Source organism: Chenopodium quinoa, unplaced genomic scaffold, assembly GCF_001683475.1.
Source record: "Chenopodium quinoa cultivar QQ74 unplaced genomic scaffold, ASM168347v1, whole genome shotgun sequence".
NCBI lineage: Eukaryota > Viridiplantae > Streptophyta > Magnoliopsida > Caryophyllales > Amaranthaceae > Chenopodium > Chenopodium quinoa.
Genome location: NW_018744593.1, coordinates 2,379,103 through 2,395,094, shown reverse-complemented (window position 1 = coordinate 2,395,094; position 15,992 = coordinate 2,379,103). Strand labels below are relative to the sequence as shown.

At 36.5% G+C, this 15,992-nt stretch overlaps 2 protein-coding genes across 3 annotated transcripts; one reads left to right on the top strand and one right to left on the bottom strand.

The window, feature by feature from the left end:
- Positions 1 to 1,557: 1,557 nt before the first annotated feature.
- On the top strand, positions 1,558 to 5,775 carry LOC110699642 (serine/threonine-protein kinase SRPK-like). Its single transcript, XM_021877154.1, is given in 5 exon segments — positions 1,558 to 2,006; positions 2,958 to 3,675; positions 3,678 to 3,874; positions 4,706 to 4,753; positions 4,962 to 5,775. Coding segments are annotated over 5 exon segments (1,572 nt in total). The 5' UTR covers positions 1,558 to 1,817; the 3' UTR covers positions 5,382 to 5,775.
- A 4,829-nt stretch (positions 5,776 to 10,604) lies between these two features.
- LOC110699643 (magnesium transporter MRS2-11, chloroplastic-like) lies at positions 10,605 to 14,940 on the bottom strand. Of its 2 annotated transcripts, none has more exons than XM_021877156.1 (12): positions 14,432 to 14,940; positions 14,062 to 14,134; positions 13,821 to 13,891; positions 13,414 to 13,499; positions 13,205 to 13,295; positions 12,921 to 12,989; positions 12,570 to 12,650; positions 12,316 to 12,481; positions 12,189 to 12,231; positions 11,817 to 11,897; positions 11,358 to 11,484; positions 10,605 to 10,961 (listed from the first exon to the last, which is right to left on the bottom strand). In XM_021877156.1, the coding sequence occupies exons 1-12, from the start codon at positions 14,795 to 14,797 to the stop codon at positions 10,866 to 10,868; spliced, it is 1,350 nt and encodes a 449-aa protein (XP_021732848.1). In that variant the 5' UTR covers positions 14,798 to 14,940; the 3' UTR covers positions 10,605 to 10,865. The 2 variants fall into 2 exon arrangements, with proteins under 2 accessions (XP_021732848.1, XP_021732847.1); XM_021877155.1 differs by having other exon boundaries at positions 12,189 to 12,234; positions 14,432 to 14,939.
- Between the last annotated feature and the right edge of the window lie 1,052 nt (positions 14,941 to 15,992).

Genomic DNA, 15,992 nt, shown 5'->3' with positions numbered 1-15,992 from the left:
CTTTGTGCTCCTTAGTATCCCAGAAGAACCAGCTAAAAGAGAATCAACCTTATTTGCGATGGATATGCAGGAATTTCGAAACAAGTCAAAACATGTGAGGCAATCGCCAGGCTCCCAGATTAGGGTCTATATAGAGCGTGTTAAAACAGAGTTAATCAATATAAGTTTTTGTGGCTGTGAAAGAAAGACTACATTCCAAGCTGAGATTTTTTGCCCAATGTTATCAATGATAAAGTGAAAAGATATGACTTTCCGTCCTACGATATTGGTTGGGACCCCTAAGTGCGGGCCAAACTGATTAACCTACTCCATACACAAAAGTCCATTGAAATATTGTTGGACTTCAATTGGAGTGCTAGGGCTAACCTTGAAATGTGATTTTCCTAAATTTAGTTGTTATCCCAACACGCTGCAAAACTTATTCAGCACGTCAGTGATTGACCGATAACTTTGATCTGTAGCCCTAAAAAAAAGAGGGCATCATCCGCAAAGAATAGATGAGAAATATGAGGTCCCCTCATACCCAATTGTAATTCCTATTACCATTGGATTTACCACCTTTAGTGTTAGCTATTTTAATTAGTTTCCAAAAATCAAATTTGTTTACATGATAATGTATGGTAATTGATTCATGTCTCTTATGGGTTCGATCGTGCAACACGCCGGTATCCATTATTCATTGTTTCATTTAATCCATGACATCAATTAGATTGAGAAAATTGTAAATATACATTATTTCATTTAATCCATGTCATCAATTTAGATTGACAAAATTGTAAATAAAGTCTATTCGAAATTCGATCATATAACCTCAAATTTTAACATTAAGTTCCTAGCTAAACAAAATAGATTTGTCATATTTCATGTTATCTTTTGCAAACATAAGATTAAAATTTAGTTTGACAATGTGAAAGATAAATATTTAACAAACAAAATATTTATTCCATAATTAAACATATAATCATTAATTCCATGTCAAAAGCCACACACCACACCCTCCTTCATCTTCTTCCTCACCACTTTCATGCTCTTCTTCCTCCACTTATCCTCACCCACCTTCATCACCAACACCACCATGTCCATACCCTATCCTCTTATTCGACATACACCGACGTCATCACCAACACCACCATGTTCGGCGGTGAAAGAAAAAATGAAGAAAAAGGACATGGTTAACCCCACCCAAATGGTAGATGAGTTTTCCCTTTTGATATCTCCATTGAAGATTCTGAGCTTTCTCCATGGATGCTTCATCTTCTTGAATGTTTTTGAACTTTCACCATAAATAACTTGACCAAACGACATTAATTATGCTGAAATAGAGTTGTTTTTGTACTATTTGTTAACGCACATATATCGAAGCAATTTTATTTCATATTTGCCACTTGATAAACATCAAGATGATAATAAATTTAGTAGCGTAACACACGTTTGATCAATAAATACCAATTCATAAATTCATTCAATTAATAAATACTTAGTTGCAATAATTAGAGTAGAAGAGTAGAATCAATTATAATCCACCAAATAGATTGGACAAAAATTAAACTTTCCTCTTAACATAAATACCGTTGAAAAACGTAGTAGTGACGTAAACAACTACTCTACTTAATTTAGGAGTCCCTTAAAATTTCCCGGCAAACTTTTTAGACGGCGGCGTAATCCTTTCCTATCTAATTCCTGCAAAACCCTAATTTCCAAACTTCTCTCTCTCTTCCGACAAAATTATCTCAAAAATCCCCAATTTATTCAGTTTTTTCGAGAATCAAGCTTAAAGTTAGGGTTCTTATTGATGTAATTTGCTGTTAATTGCTTTAATGGCGGAGGATAGAGACGAAGAGAGCGATTACACTTCGGATGATGAAGGAACTGAGGATTATCGAAGAGGAGGTTATCACGCAGTTCGAATTTGTGATACTTTTAAAAATGGAAGATATGTGATTCAGAGGAAGCTTGGTTGGGGCCATTTTTCCACTGTTTGGCTTGCTTGGGACACTCAAAATTCTGTAAATTTCTTGTCTATTGATCTTTAAGTTTATTGTGATTTGTTCGTTTTTATGCGGTTTGAAATTTTGGTTGAATTATTTGTGTTCTTCGCTCTGTTATTGATTCTCTATAGTTTGTTTTTTCTGCTGGGTTAGTGAGTTTGATATGAATTTCCGGTAATATGTAAGATACGGAATGATTTTTGAGTTAGGAATATTGTTTTTGTACGGAATGAATTGTGAAAATACAATTTGAAGTAGCTTTGTAATTAGAATGAGGGTAGAGTTGACTTGGAGAATGATTATAAGTTTCGGAGGAAATTATAGTTGCGTAGTATGATGGAATTGCTGATGAGTAGTCTGTAGCAGCATTGATGCTGAGAGTGAGGTTGTGCGGAGACGGAATGTGAATGGGAAGTTGGAAACGTAGAAATGCGTCATCATGTATTTTCAAAAGTGAATTAAGAAAATGGCTTTGATAGTACAAATTATGTTTGTGTAAGGTAGACAGAACCCAGAAGTTTGCTGTGTGAATACCTATTGGAAAGGCTACTTTTGTGTAATTATAACTAGACGAGGGATTTTGGGAGCCAAAGGTTATTGAGGTTAACTGAAAGTGTGAACGTATAGGTAAAGGTCCGGTTATAGTATAAGATTAATTTAAGAGTTTCTTCCATAGTACATATCCGAAATGTGGAAACATGAGGTTTCATGTACCACTCCTTGAGGAAAACATAGGTTGTATCACAGATTAAGAAAGTCAAAAGTGAAAGGCCCAAGTAAAAATATTTTTGTATTGTCTTTTTTGGATTCATATATATGTTGATATTTGTTTAGTTTGATAATATGCTCAAGGATTTTTTTAGGAAAATGATTTATGATTTTGTCGCTGCAATTTTCTAACTTGAAATAGGAGAATAATTCATGTCCATTCCTAATGAACATAAAAATACTATTACTTGCTTCTGGTAGATGTATGTAGCTCTGAAAGTTCAAAAAAGTGCAAGGCATTACACGGAGGCTGCAATGGATGAAATAAAAATCCTCAAATTGATCGCGGATGGTGATCCTGATGATAAAAAGTGTGTTGTGAAACTTTTGGATCATTTTAAGCATTCAGGTCCAAATGGGCAGCATGTGTGTATGGTGTTTCAATATTTGGGGGACAACCTCCTGACCCTTATCAAGTATTCAGATTACAAGGGGATCCCACTTCACATGGTTAAAGAAATTTGTTTCCACATTTTAGTTGCTCTGGATTATTTGCATCATCAATTGTCAATGATACATACTGATCTTAAGCCAGAGAATGTCTTACTATTGTCCATGATGGATCCATCAAAAGATCCAAGGAAGTCAGGCGCATCTCCACTGCTTCCAGCTAGTAAATGTAAACCTAAGACTGAAATAGAGCCTCCGGTAACTACTGAATCCACAAATGGGAACTTGACTAAGAACCAGAAAAAAAAGATTAAGAAGAAGGCCAAACGGACTGCACAGAAGGGTACTGGAGAAGAAACCTCTGGGGATTCTGAATCCAGCATTGGGTTGCCCGGTCTAGAAGTATCTAGTCATGAAGTGATATTAAATGGAAACTCTGCTGAACAAGGAAAGAAGAGTAATAGAGGACTCAGTCGTGCCACAAAACAAAGATTATTGAATTCAGTAGATGCTAAATGCAAGTTGGTTGACTTGGAAATACTTGTTGGACATACAAGCAGTTCACATTGGATATTCAAACCAGGCAGTATAGAAGTCCAGAGGTTATTCTTGGATCCAAGTACTCAACTCCTGCAGATCTATGGTCGTTTGCCTGCATATGTTTTGAGCTTGCCACTGGCGATGTTTTGTTTGATCCTCATTCTGGAGACAAGTACAGTAAGGATGAGGTATGGCTTCTAGTATCATTTTATGTCCCTTGATAGAAGAGCTTCTTTTCTTTCTTGAATTATGGAATCATGTTTCTGTGAATGGATTGGATGCTAAATGAATCTTTTTACAAGGATGAAGATTATTTCCTAAATTCTGAAAAGGATTTTTTTTTTTCTATTCTTTTTTTCCTTTTTTTTTGGGCATATTGCTAATTTTGTTGATAGTGAATGCTGTCTATTTATAGTAATTCTTCCTTGAAATCCTTTTGTGGACTTTTATTTACTGACAAGTGAGTGAACTGTTGAACTTGAGTTATCTAGCTTATCTTGTATCCCGTTCACGGTTCACTGCAATTACCTGTCATTGAGTTGTTATCTCTGGTCCAGATTGTTATAAATTAACCTATTAGAACATTCATCCGAAAACTATAGCTTGACATGCTTTATATGCACGATATATGAAGCTGTTGTTTACTTTTGTAGTTTACTGTTTTTATGATTCTTGTAAATGTTGAACTCTTTCTGTGCAAGGGTCGTATTTAGGTCGTGAGCATTAGTATTTGAAACTGTGTTGATTTGTACTATAATTGGCTCTTTCTTTTTCTTTTGAGTTTTATCAGCAAGATAGGGTAAAATTGTTAATGATTTGAGCGTATCTTTTGATTGTTGGTCTGTGGCTTAGATCTTTTGAGCACTGCCTCAGTGGGTTGACCAGGCCAGGAGTATGTGTAATGGCTAACGGGTATCTTAATGGCCAAGAATTTATGCCGATGTCAAAACCTCTGTGAATATGTATCTTTCAGCGACTAGTTTAAATCAGTGACTTATGACTATAACGTTATTCCGCAGGACCACCTTGCTCAGATGATGGAGCTGCTGGGCATGATGCCTCGCAAGGTAAACTAATATGTTCTTCCTTTATTGTTTTTGTTTCCTTGAATCTTTTGTTCTTGTTGATGTATTTGTCATGGTTTCTTTATTGTAAATTCTTGAGAAGACGGAATATTTAAACCTTTTTTTTTAAGGCAAACGGAATATTTAAACCTTGTTGCAACTTGCATGTTGATTTTTGTGAATACTGTTTGAAATTGCACAACATTTGCAGGTAGCTCAAACCGGACGTCGTGCAAATGAGTTTTTCAACAGAAATGGGGATTTAAGACACATTCGTGATTTAAAAATTTGGCCACTCAATAAAGTGCTTGTTGACAAGTATGGTTTTGGGGAGCAAGATGCGAAGGACTTGGCAGATTTCCTCATCCCTATCCTTGATTTTGTTCCTGAGAAGAGGCCAAAAGCTGCACAATGCCTTAATCATCCATGGATTAGTTCAGGTCCTCAGCTTTCGGTGCTTAGCAGTCAAGTCCAGGCTGCAGGGAGTGAAATTTGTGATGATAAAAAGGCAGAGATTGGGGATAGAGGGGATATTGAAGCTGGAGTGAGGAATCTGGTTCTTGATACCGACTCCAACTTGACAGAAGATTTGAAACCTATCTCTATCTTGTCAACGACAACTGCGGGATAGTTTGTGCTTAAATTGGTCCTGTTCTGTTTCCAGCTTCAAATTATGCTTCTTATAGGGCACAGTCTGAATTTTTATTGAAGTACTTGTCAAGTTGCCATGTGGTATGTGCTTAACAAGATATACTTCGGATCATTGGTAGACGGCGCTGGAGGTATTTATGATTGGCTGAGCATTTTCAGTTACATTATATAATGTAGTAGTAAAGGAATGATGTACCTGTCGGGAAAAAAAGGAAGGATGTGAAAGTGGTCTTCCAAGCATCGTTCCTAGTTCTGGGTCAAATTTGGCTCTAATTTTTGCCGGATATCAAATGTACATTTGAGTGGGATATACAACTTTGGAGCTTGTTTCTTTTACACTTCCTGCATTTTATATACTGCTATTTGAACTTCTATTTTTATCTTTTTTTTTTTTTTTTTTTTTTTTTGGTGGTGGGTCTCCAACATATGGCAGTAGCCCAAGAGTTTAGAAATTCATGAAGTGGGCAGAAAACCTGCGTCAAGGATGATTCCTTATGGAGGAGGGTGGTGTTAAAACTTTGAGAGAGATTCTTTATGGTATGCAAAATGAGAAGATGGATAGGGAAGGAGATATGGGGGTAAAAAGATAAGTGGCGGAAGGGAGTTCATAATGAATGGCAAGAGCGACATATTGCCAAACCCATCATCCCAAATTATATCCAAAATATGAATTCATACAACAGCTAGCAGAGCAAGGGGTTCTTACATATCTTCCAGGGTTAGATCTGAAAATAATCAGAAGCTTGTTAGGGTACGTTCACATGATTGTGGCGACTATAATTTGTTTAAAAAGGATGGCCATTCTGTGGGATCCAAGAGGCTGAGCCTGCTGGGATCCAGTACTGTGATTTTTGCTGTAAGCTTAAGCGGGTGATTAATCTGATTATGTTTGCCTGGAAGGTAATGTCTTTGACTCTCAGTGTCAAATTTATTTTCGTTGTGAAATGTAGTTTTGTCATGTAAAGGTGCTTTCATGAAGAATTAAGATATCTTGACAATTATCCACTCTTAAGAGTTCAACCTGTTATATTAATGCGCCAACAGTCCAACTCAGTAACTCATAGATGACCTGATGCAAATGTTTTAGTTCCTTGTGGCTGGATCATTGCCTATGAATACTAACATGGCAGCAGGTCGAAGTCCTTGGGAGCAGTATTAGTTCCTTTAAAATTTTGGTCTCATTCTCGGTGTCCCTTACAGTACATACGCAGATGTCATTTGAGGCAGCTGCGGGAATTACAGTAAGGGGAAAAGTACAATATCAGTTGTTTCAAGGCGCGACGACGACAAACATCTGGAATTATCAGGTGGAGGAATCCACTTTGATGTACTTTGGATGATCAGACATTCTCCATATAACACTTGACATTTATAAATTATGCTATACTAAATGTGTAAATCAAAGCAGTAAAACTGACCTCGACAATAACCACAAGTAATTATCAGGAATATTCACAAGAACCTCGAATGCAATATAAAGTTTGTATGTGTATATCAACAATACTTGTACACTTGTATGATAGAGTATCCTTGCCCAAAAGAAAGGGTGTGAGTCATTGGTAGTTGACTCATTTAAATAGTATGCATGTTGAATACGAGTAATTTTGTTAACTTTCCTTATCATTTGTCCTCGCCATTCATCCAACAATCCAGACGCCCGAAAAAAACTTTCTAGAGAGAGAGCTGTCTGTTCTTATCCCACCGCTTATAGCACCGCCTTCCCCACCGCTCCCCTGCTCGCGGCGTCTGGCTTTTCTTCTCCTTGCAGTCGCCGGCGAGTCCTGTAATCTCTTGTTTGCTTTAGCCAACTCTTAGTTTCTTTCAAATAAAGAAGGCCAGGGAGTTCGAGGACGAAAACATCTGCCGAAGTAGCAGCGTTTCGGTGTGAAGTTGTTGTTTCTCCCCTGCACCGTTTCTTTGAGGGAGAAGAGTATTTTGTCTACTTCAATTATACTTCTTCTGGGCTCTGTATTTTCATCTCCCAAGCTAAGCTTTCTCGTTTCTACCTAGTTTGCTGTGTGTTGGCTTGGACTTTAATTAAGTTATTCTTGTTGTTATGGTTGATTTTAGTGTCAGTGCCTGGGTTTAATCTAGTTGTGTCAGAGTTTCAAGTTGGTGGCTTTGGTTTAATTTCGTTGGCTTGGGGTTTCATTTTGTTGCTGTGTTCAAATTTGTTCTTCGTTTGGATATTGCTCCGTCGACTATCCGTGGTCAGTTAAGGGACGTGTTCTGTTCTTTTAGCCTTGGGTGTTATTTTGTTCTTAGTTTGGAACGCGTTTTGAGATGGAGTTAGGAATTGTGTCCTGCTTTTGCTGAGTTCCATCTTCCCAATGAATTTAATGACAAGCATGTTGTGCGTATTCTTGATTCTTTGGTTTGTCCGGATGATGTGTTAATCTGTTCTAAAGTTTTCAAGGAGGAAGGTAATTCCTTGTTCAAAGAAAGCAAATTTAAACTTGCTCTGTCCAAATATGATTTAGCGAGTAAATTGTTGTGTTTTAGTTTGCCAGGCTTTTGCTATGTTTTGCTCATTAGCATTTGCTTTACATCTCAATCTGGCTACGTGTGCCCTGAAATTACAGGAATTTGATAGAGTAATTAGGTAATGTTCGTTTGTGTTGAGGTTTGACTCCTATCATACTAAAGGCTTTTTTTAGGAGAGTCTTGGCTTTTAAGGGGTTAGGCGATCTTAAACCCGCCAAATCCGACCTTTGCAAGGCAGTTAACTGAGATTTGAGGAATTTGGAAGTGTTAAAAGAATAACCGGAGGTTGAAAGACTTTTAGGTTGTGCCTCTTCCGTAGATCACAATTTGGGGAGTTCAAGGTCCGAGTCAATCCTTGAAGCTACCTCTACTTCGGACATGCAAGGAGTTTGTGATATGGAGGTCATTGCAGAGGTGTGGCCTAGTGGGATGATATGAGTGTGATGTTGTAAGTCCTATGAGTGGGGTTTCTTCGCTAGAGTCAGATGCTGAGGTCCCTAATGTTTTGGGAAGTGAGTCTCATCTCAGCTGGATAATGGTTTACACCAGCGTAGGTTCCGATCCCGTGGAAGTTCTGGTTCATCTCTTCAGATTACATCTTCTAATTTGCAGCGTCTTATCCACGATGATTTGCTCAGTTTTTATCATTCAAAGTTTGTATCAGTAATGACGGTTCGGGTTGTCCCGAGTAAAACTCAAATCTTGACAGAGGTCCCCCTAGGTGAAAAATCCAGGGAAGCGAAGACCTCTATTCCTTTGGTTCCTCCAATGTGTGGCTTGAAGCACTAAGCGGCTCCCCTTCAAAAGGTCTCGCGTGCTTCTTCTCAATCGCCCACAATTTACACAGCTGCAAATCATGTTTCCGAAGAGTTGATCAAGGCCTCAGCATTTCAAGCTAGCCCGCAGATAGAGGCTAGTTCTCCTGGGTTTGTAGGCAGTCTTCGGGATTCTGCATTTCGACTTCCAATTTTGCCGTCCAGGCTTAGGGTTTCGTCTCGCTTGAATCGCCAACAACGGACTATTTCTCATTCTCATATTCGGACGTCAGGTAAGATGTGCTCTGATAAGGTTTTTACAGGTTGCGGGATGGATCGTGTGGGTTCAAAACAACGTGCGGCTTCGCCTCTTGTTCTGGAGTCTAGCAACTTAAATCGTGTGAAGCTTGCTCACATTGGTCCTTCCTAGGTTTAAGTCACTTAATGTAGTGGTTGTCTTGTGTGTGTTGTTGTTTCGTTTTTTTGTTTTTAGATCCTCTTGTCAAAAAAAAATTAAATAAATCCAGTGAAGCGACTCCCTAATAGTGATATATAACCAATTATAATGCATCCTTCCAATTGAGGTAGAGATATTGCTATAATTTGTATGGGTGGAGTAAAACTGGAGAGCATGACTAGAACTCCTTTCAACTAGGGGTGTTCGCAGTGCGGTTTGGATCCTAAACCGCAAAATTACGGTTTGTAATTTTTCAAACCACACTTCTAAAAAAATCACACCAAACCACACTGCAAAATGCGGTTTGGTGCGGTGCGGTTTGCGGTTTAACTATACTTTTTTAAAATTATAGTTATTCTTTTTAAAACAAAACTTTTATTTTATTTTGTAATTATTAATTTATAATTCAAATATTAAACATTTTTTTTAACCTTTAATTAACTAATAGTCAAAGATTAGCTCGTATATTTTAGTTCTTTTATATTTTTTAATATAAATATACTAAAACCGCAAATCGCATTAAAGTGCGGTTTGGTCTAAATAGTTTTTGAAACTGCACCAAACCGCAAACCGCGGTTTAGTCATTTTCAAAAACCTTACCGCAATTTTCAAACCGCACCAAACCGCAATTGGTTTGGTTTGCGGTTTGGTGCGGTCTAAACCGCACTCTATACAGCCCTACTCTCAACCTCAATCTAAATATAAGCCATTTAAAACGTTAGTGTTAAGAAATTAAATATTCTCCCTCTATTCTATATATTAGGCCCGATTCTCTTCAACAACAAGTCAACAACAATAACAAAGCTTTAGTCCCAAAAATAATGTTTAGTAAATAGTAATAACAAATTTAGTTTCGTAAAAATCAGTAATTGTAAAGAAGAAATATAATGGAGAACCAAAAAAATAATTTCAAAATAATAAAATTAATTTCAATTCAGTAAAAATAATTTAAATTCGGCAAAAATAATTTCACTTTAAAAAAAAAAAAATTGAAAAAAAAGGTCTTATACTCGTTATTGTATGCAATCTTGAATAATTTTGATAATTTATATCTTTAATTATGTGGAGTTATAAAATATGAAAATTTGATAATTTTAAAATAAAAATTGAAACAAATCTAATTACATAGATATTACGGAGTACATCCTACATGACCATGTAATTGAATACAACATACAAGTATAATATAACAATCAATGTTATAAAAATTTAACCACATGAACAAACAATAGTAACTGAGTAGAACTTTATAAAACAACTGTAGTACGAGCAGTATTATTAGTGATAATAAACCTTGTGATCATAGAGAGTATATGACAATAAATACTCGTATGTACTAGTATAGTACGAAATGCTTCATAGTATCGTAGAACAGATTTTATAAACCAACAATAAGTCAATAACAAGATTGATTGACCTTATCTGGAATTAGACTATTAGAGGGAGTAATTCACAATCCGTTTCTAAAAGGTCAAGTAAAAATTGGGCACAAGAATGAAACGGAGATGAATTCATAAGCCAAACAGCTTTATTTAGATATTCTGTGATTTTGTCAATTACTACCAGAAATAATGAGTTTTTTACATGAAAAATACATGTAGTAATACACCCCCGTTTACATGATCTCTCTTCTACACTTATACAGCCTTCCTCCCTAAAATTACAATAAAAATAAATTAAGCTAGCTAACCTAGTGAAGCGGCCCAACAATGAGATGATTATACTAAACTAAGATACCCACTTTACTTAGATTTTTGAGAGAACAAAGCTACAATATTTTCCTTTTCTTGAGATATACATACATAAGGTAAAATCCAACCACAATACCAATCATGATCCCTGCTGTTGTCGTCCAAAATGCAAACTGCATCAAAAGAGCGAACTATTAATTTCACCTCAGATTGAAAATCGACAAACAAACAGTGCTTTACATGAATATGCACATTTTTTAAATGAACATGATCGTGATCCATACAATATTTGTCTTGTATGTAACAAAAGTCATTATGAGTATATTTTGGAAATTGGTGTTGGTAGAAAAAGAATATAGATTGTGATTTTTTTTAAAAAATATAATGAAAAGTGTGAAATTAAGTGAGCATTTGAAGGGAGAAGATTTCAGGGTTTACCTATATCTATCTTAAGCATGCAATCTACTTAGATCTCATATTTCAAAAAAGCTATATTGTAGTGAAACACATGTTGGCCCTATCTTTGAAATAATGATATTCAAAATATAACTAGACTACCAAAGACATACCACATGTTCTTCAAGATAGGACCTCAAATTCATGCCAAATATGCCTGCGATCAAAGCTCCAATTGCTACGCAGAATGTGCCTACTTGGAGGAGTAACTCCACTTTGCTTACTTCGAGTCTCCGGGAACTGAAACATGAGAAGACATTTCTGTCATTAGCAAATGCCCGCAACAATAACTAAGTCTCTGGAGCAAAAAATGAAATACGAGCATAAAAGATCAATATATACACGCTTCTTGATTTGCCATAAATATGATCCTGCTCTTTAAGTTGAGGAATGATTGGTAGGCGAGGCTAACATAGTATGCATGTTCTGGGACTACTTACTTCGCATCCTAGATCAAAAAGTTTTAAATTACGGTTTGGGCAATTAGAGACATGCCTCAAACCTCCAGTAACCTAGGTTGCACAAATCAAAATAATGAAGGGTATAAGTACAAAAAGTATCCCAAAACTGACCTTAAATTTACAGCAATTGAGTCTTCCATCTCTTTGGCAGAGTCAAGAAGCCTTTCAGCTTGACCATGGATAGATTCACACCTGCAAATGCAAGCAATGAGATTCGTCTCACAACTTTAAAACTTTCTCAAAATGAATAGGAGCTCTCTTAGACTCGCTTCCCCAAAACACACTACAGATCATCGCAGATTAATGAGTGTTACAGCCTACTAGTCTGCATGATGCATAATGAAGATATTAAATAAATGCACGGCATTACAAAAACAAGTAGATCATGGCAACATACAGTACAAGCATTCTTGATGAACTGCCTGGTATATTAAATAGATGAAAGAAATGAGAAAAAAGGCATGTTTGAAGGGTTAAAACTACCTTTGAAGATAGTTTTCCAACAACATTTCAATTTCTTCCTCCTCTGCTGCATCAGACACACTATGTTAGGACCCATTTCAAAGATTTCATAATACATGCACACAACAGTTTTCCCTTTATGACTCACCCTCTGCAATATCTTTGTCCAAGGGGACTGAGCATTCTAAGGAGTGAGTTATTCTATCAACTGTGCAATTCCTTCCCATAATACATATCCTGCGCAATTCCTGTGTATCTTCCAATAGATCAAGTAGCATCTGCCTGAGATCCCCAGCTCGAGATCCCAACTCGACCTTGACAAATTTAGGAATAGATTTCAGGTTCTTTACCACTAAAATCACAATACTATTGCTTGTTTGTTGAAAAAATGACAAGACATACCAAAGTTTGCTTGCTAGTGCGAAGTTGTTCCAAAATATCACCTGTTAATCGATTGGGGAGAACCTCAAGTAGTGATTGAACCTGAGGTGCATGAAATAATACTTCTCTTACAGTTTGGAATGGAATTACAAAACCAAAGGAATATAGAAATAGAATAACCCCAATCTCTAATGATTTTCAGAAATTTAAGAATAATTTGGCATAACTTTCCTGTTTAAGGACAAAGCTAACTGGGAAACACCCAAAACACAATTGGAATTTGGAATACAATTTTAGTTTCCAAGTTCTGGATTGCCAAGATATCAAATAAGAAAATAACAAAAACTATACTCACTGTGTTGCCATACTCACACGAGGTTCTATTTCCATCATCCTCTGCTCATAGCGCTGTATTCTTGAAACCAAGGCTGCTTCGACAACCTAGAAACATTAACCCTCAGAAGTTTGCAATTATAAAGTATGCATACTATACTAGACATTTCAATTAGTATGAAATCATCGGACATTTCGACTGCTTGCATTGATACAAAGAAAGTAACGCCAAAAATAAAGCAAATTTCACCACATAATAATGTTCTAGTCCATATGGACAGATTACAGCCTAAGATAACCAAATTCATGACAATTAAATTTACCTCCAGTACAAATGGCATAGATAACACTCCATTTGTGTTTACAGACTTTAAACGAGGCAACAACGAGTCAATGAATGCTTTTCCTCCCCTCCTGAGATAATTAACAAATACACACATGCACTGTTAATTCATGTTGAAAGGTATGTTAGAAATCAGCAGAGAAATAATTTTCAAACAGCAACAGCAATCCTGTTAGGAAATAAATTTACCGGTTATAGTTAAATATGAGAACACGTTCCTGCATCACTATCGCCCTTAATGAACCCAAATTCAGTAGAATAGCATGCTCCCGAACCTATAACATATATTCAAATGGATGATCAAACTTTGCTCACAAAAAAATAAAAATAAAAAATAAAAACTGAAAATGCAGCGGTGAAAAGGGTTTCGAGCCAACATAAGCAATTCGATGTGTTGTAACCAAACTCAGTGAGCTACCACTAGTCCATTAGTTCATTACTGATTACTGATTACTGATTAACATGTACTATTGTCTATGGCTTTGTACATAGTTTACTTTACTTCCTACATTAGCCTCATATGTAAATTGTGGTTCACTGAAGATGTTGACAAAAACTAGCTATGTCAATAAATATCAAGATATCTATTTCTGTACCAGTAATGAAGGCATCGAGTTTGTCAGCCACAAGGACGGATCAACACTGCGAATATCACGAGGACGAAGACCTGACATTAAACAAGCTCATAAGCAACTGGCCAGTTAATCATCCGAGTTAATAGTCATGTCGATCGTGTAATTTGAACTATTAACATGACAACTAAATCCGAACAAAAAAGAGAGCATGTATGATCACAAACCATCACCTAATCAACTAAAAGATCTTTTATCAACTCACCACTAGTTTTCAGCAAATTCCTTCTATTAATCGTTTTCGTCGATACCATTCCATCCGACTTTACCTCCACCACCTATACATCCATTACATCAGAACATAATATAATCGAATTCAAGAGAACAAAAATAACATGATTTTAAGAGAAAGCAACTAAACTTGCAAATCAAGTGGCATTTTCGTAAATAAGTCAACAACTTTACTCAAGGCATTTTCTTACTAAAATCAACAAAGTCCTACAAAAATGTCATTTGATTTGCATATTTTGTTTAAACAGTTACGCAATGATAAGCTTGGATTATCTATGATTTTAACCATTAATTAGTAATTAATGAAGTATTCACTAAAGTACAAGTGAAAGTCATGAACAAACCTGATAAACAGGCTCAGGAATTCCAAGAGGAGAAGGCGGAGGCGAATTCACCTTGGGAACATCATTACCAGAATAATGATCAACTTTAACATTACTAGCAATTTCTCTCTCATCAAAATCAACAACACTGGAATCATCGCGAGTCTCGGAATCGCTAATCTGATCTTCGGCAGTAGATTTGGCGAAGCATCTAGATTTCGGCGTATATTTGACGGCAACAGAGAGGTTGAAGTTGCGGTGGAGAGAGAGGGAGGGAGGAGTGGAACATGGCGGACGAAGGAGGAGGAGGTCGGAGAAGAGGTGAGAAGGTGGAATAGAGAAGAGGGAATGCGGTGGTGGCGAGGAAGTTGTTGTCGCCGGAAACATGGAGGTTGTGGAGTTGGAGTATGATCATCAACAGAGGAAAGATGGGATTTGATTTGAGGATAAAGTGTAATGGCGGATAATGTTGTTGTTATGTTAGTAGTCAATTTTTGAATATGTGGGGTTTATAGTTTGTGTGGTTTTGTGGTTGTAATTGTAATTCGTCATTCTATAAACAATGTAGTGCCAAAGTGGAATTTATTTGAGTTTAAATTACGCAATCTAAATGGGTAGCAACTAGCACGAGGTGTTAACGAGTAAAAATGAGTTCGACTTGAGTTTTTGGGACTTTTTAAGGTCAGACTACTTTGGCTCGAGACTTGATCAACCTTGACTCAAATCTCAAATATTTGATTAATAATGCTTGCATGCCATATTTCAGCTTTAGAACAAGGACAACATTGTTCTTATCCTCATCCTCTTACCTTTTCGTTTAACACCTCACTTTCTCTTTCCATGTACCGGACATTTTACTTTTTCCATCCTCTTACTTTTTCCCATCTTTTATTTCCTCCCACATCAATAAAGGATCCTCTTTTAATTTTCCCGATGCAACTAAAGTGTCACGTGTCTACTTATGGTTGGTTGGTCGCATGTTGCTGAGTAAAAAATAGGATATCAACAATTTTTTGGGTGAGCTTCCACGCATCAGACAACAAGCCCAAATGTGGCTCTTGCACCAAGGAGTGTACATCCTCCTTCTACAAAGGATGGTGCTTCATCCTCATCAATTGAGGATCCTCTACTAAGATTCCACAACCTCCTCTTCCTCTAAAGTCAGAAACTCACCATTTCGGAAGAAGATTTAGTTAGGGTTGTGGGTGCTCTAAAAGTTTTTAGAACAGACTAAAGTTTAGCATAAAATATGAGTATTATGAAAAATATTAACATTAAAAACATAGCGAAATTTTAAAGTTTCCCTAATGTTTTATCATCGGTCTAGTATATGTTACGGCAAATTAAAGTGTTATTCAACTGAATTGAACTGAATCAAACCCAAAAAAACAAATTGACCCAACCCAATCTAGCCTAAATATGACTGAAATGACCCAATCCTATTAAGCCCAAGTGTTGACTCAATACCCAACAGTTTATAAAACTGAATCAAACCCAAAAATCAAATTGACCCAATTTAACCCAACCTACTAGTTACTACACAAGATCATGCACATTTTATCCCTAAACATACATAGGCTCA

Bases quoted from the DNA above. Each gene is read 5' to 3' on its own strand.
- LOC110699643 (XM_021877155.1), bottom strand. From the start codon at position 14,797: ATGTTTCCGGCGACAACAACTTCCTCGCCACCACCGCATTCCCTCTTC. The intron at 13,500-13,820 runs GTACAGAAATAG...TATATGTTATAG, and splicing joins ACTCGATGCCTTCATTACTG to GTTCGGGAGCATGCTATTCT. The intron at 11,485-11,816 runs GTCAGTTTTGGG...CTCATGTTTCAG, and splicing joins TCAATTGCTGTAAATTTAAG to TTCCCGGAGACTCGAAGTAA.